Source organism: Triticum urartu, chromosome 6 (assembly GCF_003073215.2).
Source record: "Triticum urartu cultivar G1812 chromosome 6, Tu2.1, whole genome shotgun sequence".
Lineage (NCBI taxonomy): Eukaryota > Viridiplantae > Streptophyta > Magnoliopsida > Poales > Poaceae > Triticum > Triticum urartu.
In genome coordinates, this window is record NC_053027.1 from 498,328,966 (window position 1) to 498,347,043 (window position 18,078).

Below are 18,078 nucleotides of genomic sequence, written 5' to 3' on the forward strand. Positions count from 1 at the left end.
AATCCGCCTGATGATGTTCATGCTTTTGTGAGGCACAATGGCCATGAGGCAAAACCTTACTACTATCATCATTGTTATTTTATTGTTGCTATGATCGCTCGACACTCTACATTATGCCGATGCCAGTATCACAACAAGAGTTTTGCCGTGTTGCCGTGTTGTTCTTCCTTTCCTTGGGTTGAGCACCCCATGTCCCTCTGCTCCGGGCACCATATTGTCTGTGCATGTGTTGTTCCATACCTTGTAGTCACTCTTCTTCTTCTATCAATGAATGATAGCAAGCTTTGCATACTTGTGAAAAAAAAAGTATCACGGCAAGAGTCCTCTCAAAAAAGAAGTATCACAGCAAGAGAAGACACATACACTGTCCAATAGTTGACTTTCACTAGACACTACGTCCAGGTCTGTATCTCTCTTCCAGATCGGCAACAGTCATGCAAGGCAGCGTAGCACCCTTGCACACGGCAGGAAGAACTATATTTATATGTCTATTATAATTACCGTGCTTTAGTATACATAATATTGGAGATTTGCAGATTTATCTGCAAGAGCAGTGCTACGCAATCGATGATTTTTCGGCTGATGCATGCATGACACTAGCTAATCACCGTTAGATTAAATCCCTTCATACATAAGGAACGTGAGATGCTAACATCGCCCACATGCCGTACATAAAACATCGTGCGAAGCTTTTCCGTATCTGCAAATAATGAAATAAGACGACTACAAACTAATGATTCCAGATTAAATGACGTGCTATGCAGTTTGTCTACTTTGAAAGTACTCGTCCTAGACCACAAACTAATGATTCTGGAACATGGAAGAAGAAACGACATCTTTCATCTCCCACCTCAGAAGCTCCAGGTCTCGCAAGAGTTTATTACGCCAAGGTGAGTGATGTCATGTTTCCAAGAAGTCTACTCCGTTGCTTGCAAGAATCCTTCTCCCCATGGAACAGACAAAGAACAATTTACTGATGACATAGACTAATTGTCTACTCTGAAAGTGCTTGTCCTAGACTTTGGTTTGTCAACATCAAATTGCTCCAAGAACCAATAATGTGAATGTGCTATAGGCCAATAAGTGATAACACTCCTTATTCGAGTTCAAGAATGATGCGATCAACCGTGTGATGTCTAGGCATCACATGCAGCAGCTCAACATGAAGTGAATTTTGTCTCCATGTTCAGTGAGCATGCCCAAATCAAGAAAATAAACCTTTTGTTACGAATTGAGCTGGGAGTGAAGAAGCAAATGGCCACATGCTTACTTGGCTTGGTTCGGTTCTATCCAATTGCAGCAGATGATACCACACTTTGGTGCTCCAAACAAAGAAATAAAAAAGAATGAGTCTTTATAGAGGGACATGAGCCCATGATGCACCACAGAACAGATTTTGTACCAGGCACATGACTCTGGACTAGTTTATTTGTAGACAGGCCATGGAACCCTTTTTGACATGGGCTGTCAAACGAATACGATTTGCATTTCTTTCCACTCCGTTTGCACGTACAATGGTCTCGAAATTGAGATAGCCTTTTTATCCACAATATGAATGAACAAATAACTAAGTTCAGTTACTAAAAGAAAAAAACACAAATAACTAAGTTCAACAAATCGTCCAAGAAGCTGCAATATAAATGTATGATTTACATGATTTCGTATACAACCTTATCACAGTAAGTAAATATATATTATAGTCTTTAAGCAGAGTTAACTCATTCCTACAAAACAAGGGTAAAAAGGAGTTTCCACATTTGCTCTAATAAGGAACAAACATGCATGATCTTTTTTTCCGAAAAGGAGGATTACCCCCGGCCTCTTCATCAAGCGATGCACACAGACATAAACATGCATGATCTGCTTAATTACTTTCTAGATGGGAAGAGGAGTTTATATGCAGCTTGGTAGGGGCACACGCAAAGAAAAAAACTGCCTCAAAACAAAATACAGGTTTCAATTATTTTTCTCATTGTATCCAACACCCACTATTTTCAAAAAGGAGTATACGCAAAACGTTACAAACCTTACAGGGGCTGGAACTGCTGTAGTATCTTTGTTCTTGTATTTACCACTTGTCAGTTTTGAAAATTTAAATGGATAGAGATAAGATTTAGTTATTATCTGCTCCATATTTGGCCCATTCCCACCCTTAGGTCCAACATCATTGAAGAGGACAAGGACCAAAAAAAGGAATTTGCTTTCACCATTTTCATAAAAATGTAACTGATTAAGCAAAAGGATACAAGAAATTTACCGAAAGGTTGATGGTTAATTTACGGATCTTACCATATTACTTCTGCACTCCATTCAATCGATCATATAAAACATCATCACATGCCCACTGGACAATTTATATAGATTAAAGTGCAGCCCAGATCATGTCCTGTCAGAGTCTCAGTCAATGTCTAAAACTGCACAAACCCGACTGTGTCAGTGGAGAAGAGAGGTGATTTCCGCTCGCTGTTCAATAAGCGTCTTGCAGCTTCTGTTGCTGAGGATAATGTCCGCAAATTCCGTCCTGAGGACCTCAGCCTCAGAATCATCTGTTTCCCCCAGTTCTGGAGAAGAAAGGCACGTATTACATAAATCATCTACAGAGTTAGTCTGATGACATCCTTTTGGGCCATTCAAGCCAGTTCTTTCAGTGGCGTTTGCAAAAATTTCCTTGATAGCATTGCACCAAATTGGTTGAGCTGCCTCAAGAAATCTAAAAAATGCCAAGACCGGAAGATCAACACTTCCTATATCAGGTTCTTCCTTGTCATCTCGTCCATGGTAATCTGATCCACCGAGCTTCAGAAGCTCATAAGTATCAGCCAGATCACTCAATCCTGTTTTAGACAAATTCAGCAGTTAATTGCATTGAAGTTCAGATACATTTTCTTTTCAAGAAAGGGATAAAATAGACATACATAAGATGCACCTTAATATCTGAATAATTTGGTAACATAACGTATCACTTGTTATGACTGAAAAATGATCATGCTGTTCATACCAGATAGTTTCCCATCGCTTCGATAGACCTCAATAGCATGCAGACCAGCAGCCTTCAAATCCTTTATCACAGGAACAGGATTTTTCAATGCCCACGGATGAGCCAAAACAGCTATGCCCCCAGTTCTACATATTAGCTGCACAACAGATTCCCCAGCTGGCTCACTACCACTACAAATGAACAGCAGAAATCCACATCAGTACATAGTAACTACTCTGCATCTGGTGCGAAATGAAGCAAAAAACATGCATGACCATGATCCGAAATGTATACTTACGTAGCATAAGCAGGCCCTCCATCGTACAAGTACCTGCTGAAAGCTTGCCTAAGATTATCAACATATCCAGCTTCAACCATGGCACGCGCAACGTGCACCCGCCCTGGAGCCACCCCACTCCCTGCTATATTAGATACATCTTCGAAGTTCAATGGCATGCCAAGGTTCCTAAGTTTCGATAGCATCTCCTTGGCACGTGTATAGCGGCCCTCCCTGATGCTAGATAGAACCTTCTCCAGTTCCTGAGATTTAGCAGGGCCCCAACTACCGTAGTATGCAAGAACATGAACAGGTTCATTGGCTCCTGATCCATTACTTTCAGAACAATTAACAACTTTGAGAATTAACCACATCTGTCCGGTTAAAGCATGTTACAAAATTTAGGGTGGAGAAGAGAGTTACCTAGGCGAATAAACTGCACTTATCTCAACAGCAGGGATGATCCTGATGGAAAATTCCTTTGCAGTCTCCATCGCCTCCGCGACACCCGCCATGGTGTCATGATCAGTCAGCGCGAACACTTTCACCTGTGCTGGTCACCAGGTAACAGAGTTAGCTTAGGAATGCGCTAGTCCTTTGCATTCAGAAATAGCGAATAAACAGACGATTGGTCATGCAGAAAGTCATTCCCTGATCGATTTCTGGCAGGCGGTTATCCGAATGCGGTTCATTATATATGGCACTGAAATAGTTATGGGGCTCTTTTACAGAAGTAACACAAAAGAAAATACTACTCCGCCTGTCACTTTTTACTCCGCGCATAAGATTTGTTTGAAGTCAAACTATGCAAAGTTTGACCAAATTTATATATTAAGAATATCAACATCTACCATATAAAAGTTTTGTAGTACTCCCTCCGACTTTAGTGATCTAAACGCTTATATATTTCTTTACCAAGTACTCACTAAGGTATAATAAAGCAGCGACAATTAATATAAATGCGGAGGAAGTATGATTTTAGTGGTGCATCTAATAATATATTGATTAAACGCTGTGAATATTTTTTCATATAAAAGTTGGTCAAACTTACAAAGTTTGACTTCCATAAATTTTATATGCAGGCTTAAAAAACGGAGAGAGTACCACATCAAAGCGCAGCAAGACTAACACAAGTAGTAGCGGAGGTGTTTAGCAGCGCACGAGGATGAGATCGAACATGTCATCGGCTATTGCGGAACTGAAGAACTTTGCATTTACGCTTGTAACAAGATGGAGGAATGTCGTAGTTGTTTCGTCGAGCACGTCCCGAACGTCTCTGCAGTTGGTGACAGGCGGGAAAGAAGGCTTACCCCGTTGCGGTGCGCGCGCTCCACGAGCGCCGCGGGCGAGAGCGAGCCGTCGCTGCGCGTCGAGTGCGCATGCAGCTCCACCGCCACGCGCGGCCGCCGCCTCCCCGCCGGCAACAGGTGCCCACCACAGTCCGCCGCATCGTCGTCGCCCGCCTCGCCGCGGCGGGCCCAGCGGAGCACGGACCTCAGCGCGGCCAGCTCCTCCTCGCTCGGCGCCCTCCGACGCTTCTTCTTCTTCCTCGCCCGAACCTTCTTCTGCTGCTCCCGATCGTCTGCGTCCGGTGGCGCGGTATTGGCCGCTGCAGAGGCGGCCACCACCGCCTCCTCCTCTTCCTCTTCCTCGGTCGTAGCGGCGGGGCGCGTCGTCGTCATGTGTCCCGTCGCAAGCTAGCTGCAGGCTGTGGGCGTGCGCAGCGCAGTAAAAAGGGGTAGGGCGTGGGAAAGGCGTCGCCAGGGGCTTTTAAGACGAGCGGTCGCCCATCAGCGACAGGACAGGGAAGAAGTGTCTGCTGAGGCGCGCTCTCGGGAGGAGGGGCCGCCGCGCGCTCGTGTCGTGTGCCGGTCGTCTCGGCCCCTGCGGCGCCCATCACCATGCTCTGTGGATCATCGATGCTGCGCCTGCGCAATCCTGTTTTTTTTTTTTTAAATCTAATTTAGCACCCTGGTTTTTTAGACTAAGGCCAACTCCACCACGCGACTCTATCCTGTCCGCCCCCGTCCGTTTGAGGTAAAAAGGACAAACGAGACGACCCAGCGCGCGGGCGCAAACGGACTTTTGCCCGCTTTGTGTCTGCTTTCGACCCATCTCCGGCCCAAATTTGCGCCGGTTTTGGGGTGAAACGGACAGCGCGCGGACGGGCGGGACGCGCGCGCTTGTCCTCCCCTGGCCCGCGTGTCGGTGGGAGAAACCAAAACCCCCCACGCCCATTTGGCGCCATTTCCCCCAAACCCTCCCACGTCCCTCCCGCCGCCCCCTCTCTCCCCCGCCCATGGCCGACGCCCCGCCGAGTTTCGGCGGTCTGGCCGTCGACTCGACCGCAAAGGTGAAGAAGAAGGCGCCAAGGAAGCCGCGGTCGGAGTGCACGCCGGAGGAGATCGCCAAGTTGGACGCGGATTCGGCGAAGAGGAGGGAACGGAGAGCGGCCGTCAAGGTCAATGCCGCCGCGGCCAAGTTCGCCGCCCAGCGCGAGGAGCTGGAGGCCGCGCAGCGAAAGGTCGCTGCCGACGAGAAGGAGGACCTCGTCAACAAAGCGCACGCCATCCTCATGCTTGGCATGGGCCGTCCGGCGGGGTTCCATGCAGCGGCCGTCGGCCCGGCGAGCACAGGCTCGTCGGTCGCCCGGCCTACGCACTGCCAGTCGCCGACGTCGCGCGCCGCGCCCATGTCGCCCGACTTTCCTCCGCCAAGGCACGACAGCCAGACCCGTTTCTCGGCGTCGCCGGACGTGGGCTTGTTCGCGCCGTCCACACCACGCCCCGCGGCCGTCATCGACCTCAACGTCACGCCTGGGTCCAGCATCGGCGGGCGGCTGTCCGTCGAGATGCAAAGAAAGCAGGCGCGGACACCGTTCACGGGCACCATGCCGGCCCCCCGCGTGTTGTTTGACGGAATGCCAACCTCAACGCCAACGGTCGACGACCCCTTCTACAACCAGTACATGGAGGACGTGATCTTCCAGGGTGGGCATGGCCATGCCTACGACCCCGAGGAGACCCAAAGTCAGGATGGCCGCGCCCAGTACGTGCCCGATGAAGAGGCCGACGACCGTGCTGACTACGACCATGGTGATTCGTGGCATGAAGACGATGACTTCTATGTCGAAGGTGAAGATGAAGATGAAGATGAAGGCAATGATGTTGATATTAGTGGCGAGCCATTGTTCATCGACGAGCTCACCCAAAGAGCGGAAGCATAAAAGAAGCGGAAGAGCATTCGCACGGGTTCATATACACAAGATGAGGACAAGTTGATTTGCCAAGCTTGGATGGAGATTAGCCAAGATCCAAGGACCGGCGCGCAACAAAAGGGCATTGTTTTTTGGACGAGAGTCCACAAAACATTTCATGAAAGGAAGATGTTTGAGCCCTATCAAATTACAAGCAACCATGGCATCGGCTCGATTCAAAAAAGATGGTTGTTCATCCAACAAGAGTGCAACAAGTATTGCGCCGCATTTGAGAGCGTTGAAGCACGACCCGTGAGTGGACTCGGCGTTGGGACATGGTATGCTCTCCTCTTTCTTGCCCTTTCCGTTGCTACGGCCATGAGACTTCGGCCGTGTATATGTTTGCATGTTCACTTGTTGTTGATCATGTGGTGTAGGCATTTCAATCTTTGGAGGCATTCAAGGCCCGACACAATGACAAGCCATTCACTCTTACGCATTATTGGACGCTCATCAACAATTGCCCTAAGTTTAAGGACCAATACCGTGAACTACAAAGGAAGAGAGGACTGAAGACAGCCAAATTCGCCGGAGGTGGAGATGGCGAGGCGTTGAAGAGGCCGAGGGGCAAGACCAACTCCAAGGTTGATGACATATGTGATGCCTCATCCATGGCATTGCATGACACTTTGTATGGCATGATGTCTCAAAAGGATATGAGGGACGAGAAGAAGCGGCAAAGCAAGGACGAGCAAATGAAGCAATACCTAGACCTTCAAAGAAAGAAGCTTGAGATGGAGGAGGCGGCCAAGAAAAGGAAGATAGACATGGAGGAGGCGGCCCGGCAAAGGCAGCTCGACATGGAAGAGGCCGCCCGGCAAAGGCAGCTTGACATCGAGGCCGACAACGTCAAGGACAGGCAGAGACAGCTCGACATCGAGGCCACCAATGCCGCCACCAAAGCGAAGGAGGTGGCCCTTGCGATCATGAGCGTGGACTTGTCGAAGATGAGCGACAAGACGAGCGCCTAGTTCGAGGCCAAGCAGAAGGAGATGCTCGACGCCGAAGGTCTGAACTAGGTCGTCCGATCGGCGTGGCCGTTCTTTTTGGAGGCTGGCATGGATGCCGCCCGCCCACTGGGCCGCTGGCAGTGTGCCGGCGAAAAACATTCATTTTGGAGGCCGACTGTGTTGCCGGCGAGGACAACTATTTATTTTGGAGGCTGGCTGTGTTGCCGGCCGCTGGCGGATGCCGGTGATGGTCGTGTAGGCCGCTGGCTTTGTTGCCGGCGTGATGAACTGGGGTCGTGAACTGGGGCTTGGCATTTGAAACGTCGTTTTTTTAAAATAGACGCGGACAGGATGGGGCAAAAGGATGCGGCTGCGCGCTGGGCGCACGATCACCGCATCCCAGGACAGGCCCGGACACGGCCCCAAATCCCTACCCAAACGGACAAAATCTGGACAAAACGGACGTCCGTTTAGAGTTGCGCGGTGGAGTTGGCCTAAGGCCTTGTACAATGCAAGGTGTTTAAGGGAGGTTGTTTGGAAAAATAAACCAAATTTTTCTGAAACACCATGCTTATTTTATACAGGGTAGATGTTTAATTAAGCGTTTTTCTATAAAAATTGGCATTGATGTTTCAGAAAAACCCGGTTTAATTTTTTAAACACCTAGTATTGTACAAGGCTTAACACCCTCGTTTGAAGACGTCATATCAGCCTAATGGTCGTACCACATGTGTTCGTGAGGTGAGCGTGGAAAATTGTTGGCGAATGTGCAGTGCGTGATTTAGGATGATTTTCTGAATTTAAGGGATTGGCCCTCAACGACAAAACATTTCTCAATAGCATGATTGGCGATTCCAAGACAACTTGTGTCGATCTCGAGGGTGCATCGTTTCAGCTATTTTATCATGAGTTCATGCAGTATGCGGAATTTGATCAATTCGAGGCCTCCGACTCGTCAACTTTAAGCCCTATGAGGATATTGTGCTTGTCTCCACATGGGAAGATAATTCTCTTCAAGTGGTCGCCGATAAAGATCAATCGGCCGCGAAGTATTGGAAGTGTATTTTAGAGCGTTTCGAACATCATCTTGGTCGGAGAACGGATTGTAGCCTCAAATCTATCACAAACCAATGGAGTACAATTGAAAAGATGTGCAGCTCTTGGGCGGGTTGTTTGGAGCAAGTGAAGCATGTTCCTCCTAACGGTGTCACCATTGACCATGTAAGTAATCTTAATGTTTTTCCATTGCCACATTTGCATTACTTCGAGCATTCTTATCATTTCAATCATTCGTTTGTTTTAGGAAAGCATAGCCCAAGAGCGGTGCTAGCAAATGGACAAGTCAAAGGGCAAACCATTTGGCCACCAACATTGTTGGGATTTGTTGGAAAACCACGAGAAATGGAAGTCGATAAACGATGATGGCAGTCCAAAAACTGGGAAGGGCATGCATTCCTCTTTGGAGTTGGGGAACAGTGAAGATGATGATGGTGATGGAGAGGAAAGAGAAAAGGTTCCTAGAAATCCGACCCTGGCTGCTAGCATGGGTCGTCCGGACATGAGAAAGAGAGGAAATGAGATGCTCAAGAAAGAAGGAGAGGTGGAGGCGGTGAAAAAAATATCAGTGAGTTGATGAGGACAAGAAATGAGTACACCAAGAAGAGAAAGTAAGAACAACAAGAGATGGAAAAGAAGAGAGTGGGTTCGGATGTTATGTAAGAGAGCATATGGCATCAAGCAAAGATGGAGACGGTGAGGATCCATGCTCAGCATGAGCTGAAGGAGCATAAGATCCAACTTAAGAAGGATCAGGTGAGGGATGCATGCATAGCTGAGTAGAATAGGTTCGTCATGTTGGATCCATTGGCATGAGATTTTTGGGGTCAAGTGCGAGATTTGGCCCTACATTCCAGGACCGGAGGAGGAGGGGCAACACATATGCAGGAGGAGGAGGGCACACCACACACTCCAAAGGAGGAAGGCACAATGCAAATGCGGGGGGGGGGGTGAGGGGATGATGCACACGACGACAACATGTGTTTTGTACATGTCGACGGTTAAGTGTTATTGTTCATGCAACTTGTCAACTACTGTGTCCATGTTTGCTTGATGTTCTAAAAATTCAAATTTGGAGGGTATGAGCAAACAAAAAAAATATGGGGGTTGAGATATGGCGACTCTGAGTTTGTGGGTCACTTGCCCAACCTCCATATCAATATGGAGCATGAATGAGGGTGATCGCAGATATGGCGACTCTGCCAGAGTTGCTCTAATCCAACTTCCAAATATAACTTACTTCTTATTCCTCTTCAATTTTTGTAAGTAGCACAAACCCTTACAAAAACACACTTACAAAAATTGAAAAAGACATCCAAATATTTGGGTGTCGAAGTCTTCTTCGTCCTGCATCCATCGGCGGTGGCATGAGCAAAGCTCGTTGCCACCTCTGGGCCTTTGTCACATCGGAGGCAACTTGTTTAAACCTAGGAGCCTGTAAGAGCAACTCCTGAGAAGCTGTTGATGTAGACGAGAAGACGTCGGCAACCACGATCTACGTAGAAAATTGTCGCCCCATAGAAAAACACGACCGAGAGGGCTTGAAGAACACCCCAGTTCCACTTCTGCATATATGAAGTAATATTTTTCTCGTCATACTACATATGTAAACATCATTTCAACAACATGTTTAGTCAAACTTTGATGTTTTAAATTCATGTATTTTAATAATAATTCAAATGCAAATTTAGAAATTCAAATTAAAAACACATATGTTCACAAATACTAACATACGCAACGTCGTAGTTCATGTGGAGCCATCAACACAAAGCATAATTCGGTGAAAAGCTACAGCATGTGATATGGACCATGGATCAAGCATCCCTATAGCGGGTACCACTTCCATGGTACGTAGATCTTTGGCATTTTGGTAGCCTTTATCTCTTGACTATATGTCTCTCAAAATTGTTGGGTACGAGGCGCCTGGATAGATCAAATGGATCAGAGTGCCCCTGAGAGGCCCCTGCAACATGCGCAATGCATTTGAATATATATGATCATGATTCATTATTGTTGACATTATCCATGAGATAAGTAAGTTGGCCCGTTAAGCATTGCTAAACTCTATCTTCCTTTGTGTCCAATGGAAACAATGTGTTCTAAAAACATGCTCATCGGTGCTAATAATTATCTAAATGGTAGTTGAGCATGTGACATTTGCTAAATCAAAACTCTTACATAGACTATCATGAAAAAATAAAGATGAATTATGATTATTTAATGACTAAGAACATAGTTTGCTTGACTCAAGAGACTTTATTTGTCAAACCTTAACATGTGAATTGATCATTGCTTGTTCATGCGGAGTTTTATAGAGAGTATTATTGTTTAGTATATACATAATAATGTTAGTAAATGTGATGTTGTCATGTTCGTTTTCTTTATTATCGACACCTCTCTCCAAAAACCCATGGTCATGTTTACCGAGCTCAACATTCGCTTGGGAACAAGCAGATTCTACGCTTGGGGAGTGTAACACCCATGTGTAATGAGCTACACTGATATGTCTCCAACGTATCTATAATTTTTGATTGTTCCATGCTATTATATTATCTGTTTTGGATGTTTAATGGACTTTAATATACCTTTTATATTATTTTTGGGACTAACCTACTAACCAAAGGCCCAGTGCAAATTGTTGTTTTTTTTGCCTATTTCAGTGTTTTACAGAAAAGGAATATCAAACGGAATGAAACCTTCGGGAGAGTTATTTTTGGAACAAACGTGATCTAGGAGACTTGGAGTGGACGTCAAGAAAGAAGCGAGGAGGCCACGAGGTAGGAGGGCGCGCCCAGGGGGTAGGCGCGCCCCCACCCTTGTTGGCTCCTCGCAGCTCCACCGACGTACTTCTTCCTCCTATATATACCCATATACCCCGAAAACATCCAGGAGCACCACGAAACCCTATTTCCACCGCCGCAACCTTCTGTACCCGTGAGATCCCATCTTGGGGCCTTTTCCGGCGGTCTGCCGGAGGGGGAATCAATCACGGAGGACTTCTACATCAACACCATAGCCTCTCCGATGATGTGTGAGTAGTTTACCACACACCTTCGGGTCCATAGTTATTAGCTAGATGGCTTCTTCTCTCTTTTCGGATCTCAATACAAAGTTCTCCTCGACTCTCTTAGAGATCTATTTGATGTAATTCTTTTTGCGGTGTGTTTGTCGAGATCCAATGAATTGTGGGTTTATGATCAAGATTATCTATGAACAATATTTGATTCTTCTCTGAAATCTTTTGTGCATAATTTAAATATCTTTGCAAGTCTCTTCAATTATCAGTTTGGTTTGGCCTACTAGATTGATCTTTCTTGCAATGGGAGAAGTACTTAGCTTTGGGTTCAATCTTGCGGTGTCCTTTCCCAGTGACAGCAGGGGCAACAAGGCATGTATTGTATTGTTGCCATTGAGGATAAAAAGATGGGGTTTATATCATATTGCTTGAGTTTATCCCTCTACATCATGTCATCTTGCCTAATGCGTTACTCTGTTCTTATGAACTTAATACTCTAGATGCATCCTCGATAGCGGTCGATGTGTGGAGTAATAGTAGTAGATGCAGAATCATTTCAGTCTACTTGTCGCAGACGTGATGCCTATATACATGATCATGCCTAGATATTCTCATAACTATGCGCTTTTCTATCAATTGCTCGACAGTAATTTGTTCACCCACCGTAGAATTTGCTATCTTGAGAGAAGCCACTAGTGAAACCTATGGCCCCCGGGTCTATCTTCCATCATATTATTTTCCTATAAATTTGCTATTTCTATTTTGCAATATTTATTTTCCAATCTATACAACAAAAATACCAAAAATATTTATCTTATTTTTTTTTATCAGATCTCACTTTCGTAAGTGGCCGTGAAGGGATTAACAACCCCTTTATCGCGTTGGTTGCGAGGTTCATGTTTGTTTGTTCAGGTATGAGGGACTTGTGTGTAGTCTCCTACTGGATTGATACCTTGGTTCTCAAAACTGGGGGAAATACTTACGCTACTATGCTGCATCACCCTTTCCTCTTCAAGGGAAAACCAATGCAAGCTCAAGAGGTAGCAAGAAGGATTTCTGGCGCTGTTGCCGGGGAGGTTGCTGTTGGAAATATGCCCTAGAGGCAATAATAAAATGGTTATTATTATATTTCCTTGTTCATGATAATTTTCTATTGTTCATGCTATAATTGTGTTATCCGTAAATCGTAATACATGTGTGAATACATAGACCACAACACGTCCCTAGTGAGCCTCTAGTTGACTAGCTCGTTGATCAAAAGATAGTCATGGTTTCCTGACTATGGACATTAGATGTCATTGATAACGGGATCACATCATTAGGAGAATGATGTGATGGACAAGACCCAATCCTAAGCATAGCTCAAAGATCGTGTAGTTCGTTTGCTAGAGCTTTTCCGAATGTCAAGTATCATTTCCTTAGACCATGAGATTGTGCAACTCCCGGATACCGTAGGAGTGCTTTGGGTGTGCCAAACGTCACAACGTAACTGGGTGACTATAAAGGTGCACTACGGGTATCTCCGAAAGTGTCTGTTTGGTTGGCATGAATCAATACTGGGATTTGTCACTCCGTATGACGGAGAGGTATCTCTGGGCCCACTCGGTAATGCATCATCATAATGAGCTCAATGTGACCAAGTGGTTGTTCACGGGATCATGCATTACGGTAGGAGTAAAGTGACTTGCCGGTAACGAGATTGAACGAGGTATTGGGATACCGACAATCGAGTCTCAGGAGAGTAACGTACCGATTGACAAAGGGAATTGTATACGGGATTGATTGAATCCTCGACATCGTGGTTCATCCGATGAGATCATCGAGGAGCATGTGGGAGCCAACATGGGTATCCAGATCCCGCTTTTGGTTATTGACCGGAGAGTCGTCTCGGTCATGTCTGCATGTCTCCCGAACCCGTAGGGTCTACACACTTAAAGTTCGGTGACGCTAGGGTTGTTGAGATATTAGTATACGGTAACCCGAAAGTTGTTCGGAGTCCCGGATGAGATCCTGGACGTCACGAGGAGTTCCAGAATGGTCCATAGGTGAAGATTTATATATAGGAAGTCATGTTTCGGCCATCGGGAAAGTTTCGGGGGTAATCGGTATTGTACCGGGACCACCGGAAGGGTCCCGGGGGTCCACCGGGTGGGGCCACCTATCCCGGAGGGCCCCATGGGCTGAAGTGGGAGGGGAACCAGCCCCTAGTGGGCTGGTGCGCCCCCCCTTGGGCCTCCCCCTGCGCCTAGGGTTGGAAACCCTAAGGGTGGGGGGCGCCCCACTTGGCTTGGGAGGGCAAGCCACCCCCCTTGGCCGCCGCCCCCCTTGGAGATCCCATCTCCTAGGGCCGGCGCCCCCCTAGGGGTCCTATATATAGTGGGGGAGAGGGAGGGCAGCCGCACCCTAGCCCCTGGCGCCTCCCTCTCCCTCCCGTGACACCTCTCCCTCTCGCTAAGCTTGGCGAAGCCCTGCCGAAATCGCCGTTGCTTCCACCACCACGCCGTCGTGCTGCTGGATCTCCATCAACCTCTCCTCCCCCCTTGCTGGATCAAGTTGGAGGAGACGTCTTCCCAACCGTACGTGTGGTGAACGCGGAGGTGCCGTCCGTTCGGCGCTAGGTCATCGGTGATTTGGATCACGACGAGTACGACTCCATCAACCCCGTTCTCTTGAACGCTTTCGCTCGCGATCTACAAGGGTATGTATATGCACTCCCCTCTCCCTCGTTGCTAGATGACTCCATAGATTGATCTTGGTGATGCGTAGAAAATTTTAAAATTCTGCTACGTTCCAACAGTGGGCATCATGAGCTAGGTCTATGCGTAGTTTCTATGCAGCACGAGTAGAACACAAGTTGTTGTGGTGTCGAATTTGTCAATTTACTTGCCGGTTACTAGTTCTTATCTTGATTCAGCGGGCATCGTGGGATGAAGCGGCCCGGACCGACCTTACACGTACGCTTACGTGAGACTGGTTCCACCGACTGACATGCACTAGTTGCATAAGGTGGCTAGCGGGTGTCTGTCTCTCCCACTTTAGTCGGATCGGATTTGATGAAAAAGGATCCTTATGAAGGGTAAATAGAAATTGGCATATCACATTGTGTTTTTGGCGTAGGTAAGAAACGTTCTTGCTAGAAACCTATAGCAGCCACGTAAAAACTTGCAACAACAATTAGAGGACGTCTAACTTGTTTTTGCAGCATGTGCCGTGTGATGTGATATGGCCAAAAGGATGTGATGAATGATATATGTGATGTATGAGATTGATCATGTTCTTGTAATAGGAATCACGACTTGCATGTCGATGAGTATGACAACCGACAGGAGCCATAGGAGTTGTCTTAATTTATTTATGACCTGCGTGTCAACATAAACGTCATGTAATTACTTTACTTTATTGCTAAAGCGTTAGCCATAGTAGTAGAAGTAATAGATGACGAGACAACTTCAAGAAGACACGATGATGGAGATCATGATGATGGAGATCATGGTGTCATGCCGGTGACAACGATGATCATGGAGCCCCGAAGATGGAGATCAAAAGGAGCAAATGATATTGGCCATATCATGTCACTATTTGATTGCATGTGATGTTTATCATGTTTTACATCTTATTTCCTTAGAACGATGGTAGCTTAAATAAGATGATCCCTCGTAATAATTTCAAGAAAGTGTTCCCCCTAATTGTGCACCGTTGCGAAGGTTCATTGTTTTGAAGCACCACGTGATGATCGGGTGTGATAGATTCTAACGTTCGAATACAACGGGTGTAAGCCAGATTTACACACGCAATACACTTAGGTTGACTTGACAAGCCTAGCATGTACAGACATGACCTCGGAACACGGAAGACCGAAAGGTCGAGCATGAGTTGTATAGAAGATACGATCAACATGAAGATGTTCACCGATGTTGACTAGTCCGTCTCACGTGATGATCGGACACGGCCTAGTTGACTCGGATCATGTTTCACTTAGATGACTAGAGGAATGTCTATCTGAGTGGGAGTTCATTGAATAATTTGATTAGATGAACTTAATTATCATGAACTTAGTATAAAATCTTTACAATATGTCTTGTAGATCAAATGGCCCACGTTGTCCTCAACTTCAACGCATTCCTAGAGAAAACCAAGCCGAAAGATGATGGCAGCAACTATACGGTCTGGGTCCGGAACCTGAGGATCATCCTCATAGCTGCCAAGAAAGATTATGTCCTAGAAGCACCGCTAGGTGACGCACCCATCCCAGAGAACCAAGACGTTATGAACGCTTGGCAGTCACGTGCTGATGATTACTCCCTCGTTCAGTGCGGCATGCTTTACAACTTAGAACCGGGGCTCCAAAAGCGTTTTGAGCAACACGGAGCATATGAGATGTTCGAAGAGCTGAAAATGGTTTTCCAAGATCATGCCCGGGTCGAGAGATATGAAGTCTCCGACAAGTTCTTCAGTTGTAAGATGGAGGAAAATAGTTCTGTCAGTGAGCACATACTCAAAATGTCTGGGTTGCATAACCGCTTGACTCAGCTGGGAGTTAATCTCCCGGATGACGCGGTCATTGACAGAATCCTTCAGTCGCTTCCATCGAGCTACAAGAGCTTTGTGATGAACTTCAATATGCAGGGGATGGAAAAGACCATTCCTGAGGTATATTCAATGCTGAAATTAGCGGAGGTGGAGATCAAAAAGGAACATCAAGTGTTGATTGTTAATAAAACCACTAAGTTTAAGAAAGGCAAGGGTAAGAAGAACTTCAAGAAGGACGGCAAGGGGGCTGCCGTGCCCGGTAAGCAAGCTGCCGGGAAGAAGCCAAAGAATGGACCCAAGCCCGAGACTGAGTGTTTTTATTGCAAGGGAAGTGGTCACTGGAAGCGGAACTGCCCCAAATACTTAGCGGACAAGAAGGCCGGCAACACTAAAGGTATATGTGTGATATACATGTAATTGATGTGTACCTTACCAGTACTCGTAGTAGCTCCTGGGTATTTGATACCAGTGCGGTTGCTCACATTTGTAACTCAAAGCAGGAGCTGCGGAATAAGCGGAGACTGGTGAAGGACGAGGTGACGATGCGCGTCGGGAATGGTTCCAAGGTCGATGTGATCGCCGTCGGCACGCTACCTCTACATTTACCTATGGGATTAGTTTTAAACCTCAATAATTGCTATTTAGTGCCAGCTTTGAGCATGAACATTGTATCAGGATCTCGTTTATTCGAGATGGCTACTCATTTAAATCCGAGAATAGTGGTTGTTCTATTTATATGAGAGATATGTTTTATGGTCATGCTCCGCTGGTGAATGGTTTATTCTTAATGAATCTCGAGCATAATGTTACACATATTTACAGTGTGAATTCCAAAAGATGTAAGGTTGATAATGATAGTCCCACATACTTGTGGCACTGCCGCCTTGGTCACATAGGTGTCAAACGCATGAAGAAGCTCCATGCAGATGGACTTTTGGAGTCTCTTGATTACGAATCATTTCACACGTGCGAACCATGCCTCATGGGTAAAATGACCAAGACTCCGTTCTCAATAACAATGGAGCGAGCAACCAACTTATTGGAAATCATACATACTGATGTGTGCGGTCCAATGAGTGTTGAGGCTTGCAGTGGCTATCATTATCGTTATGTTCTCACCCTCACTGATGACTTGAGTAGATATGGGTATGTCTACTTAATGAAACACAAGCCTGAGACCTTTGAAAAGTTCAAGGAATTTCAGAGTGAGGTTGAGAATCAACGTGACAGGAAAATCAAGTTCTTGCGATCAGATCATGGGGGAGAATACTTGAGTCACGAATTTGGCACACACTTAAGGAAATGTGGAATAGTTTCACAACTCACGCCACCTGGAACACCTCAGCGTAATGGTGTGTCCGAACGTCGTAATCGCACTCCATTGGATATGGTGTGATCTATGATGTCTCTTACCAATTTACCGCTGTCATTTTGGGGCTATGCTTTAGAGACTGCCGCATTCACTTTAAATAGGGCTCCGTCGAAATCCGTTGAGACGACACCGTATGAATTATGGTTTGGGAAGAAACCTAAGCTGTCGTTTCTAAAAGTTTGGGGATGCGATGCTTATGTCAAGAAACTTCAACCTGAAAAGCTCGAACCCAAATCGGAAAAATGCGTCTTCATAGGATACCTTAAAGAAACTATTGGGTATACCTTCTACCTCAGATCCGAAGGCAAGATCTTTGTTGCCAAGAATGGATCCTTTCTAGAGAAAGAGTTTCTCTCGAAAGAAGTAAGTGGGAGGAAAGTAGAACTTGATGAAGTATTACCTATTGAACCGGAAAGTGGCGCAACTCAGGAAAATGTTCCCGAGGTGCCTGCACCGACTAGAGAGGAAGTTAATGATGATGATCATGAAACTTCAGATCAAGTTGCTACTGAACTTCGTAGGTCCACAAGGACACGTTCCGCACCAGAGTGGTACGGCAACCCTGTCTTGGAAATCATGTTGTTAGACAACGTGAACTTTCGAACTATGAAGAAGCGATGGCGGGCCCAGATTCCGACAAATGG

At 46.2% G+C, this 18,078-nt stretch overlaps 1 protein-coding gene across 1 annotated transcript; it reads right to left on the reverse strand.

Moving 5' to 3' along the window:
- Positions 1-1,604: 1,604 nt before the first annotated feature.
- LOC125514562 (5'-3' exoribonuclease-like) lies at positions 1,605-5,146 on the reverse strand. Its single transcript, XM_048679900.1, has 5 exons — positions 4,565-5,146; positions 3,678-3,802; positions 3,276-3,590; positions 2,999-3,168; positions 1,605-2,834 (listed from the first exon to the last, which is right to left on the reverse strand). Exons 1-5 carry the CDS (start codon positions 4,934-4,936, stop codon positions 2,434-2,436), a joined length of 1,383 nt encoding a protein of 460 aa, XP_048535857.1. The 5' UTR covers positions 4,937-5,146; the 3' UTR covers positions 1,605-2,433.
- Between the last annotated feature and the right edge of the window lie 12,932 nt (positions 5,147-18,078).

What these genes read in the sequence shown, in the direction of transcription:
- LOC125514562 (XM_048679900.1), bottom strand. Translation starts at nt 4,936, where the DNA reads ATGACGACGACGCGCCCCGCCGCTACGACCGAGGAAGAGGAAGAGGAG. An exon ending in GGAGGGCCTGCTTATGCTAC is followed by an intron (nt 3,169 to 3,275) that starts GTAAGTATACAT and finishes GTTCATTTGTAG; the next exon opens with TGGTAGTGAGCCAGCTGGGG. An exon ending in AAGCGATGGGAAACTATCTG is followed by an intron (nt 2,835 to 2,998) that starts GTATGAACAGCA and finishes TGTCTAAAACAG; the next exon opens with GATTGAGTGATCTGGCTGAT.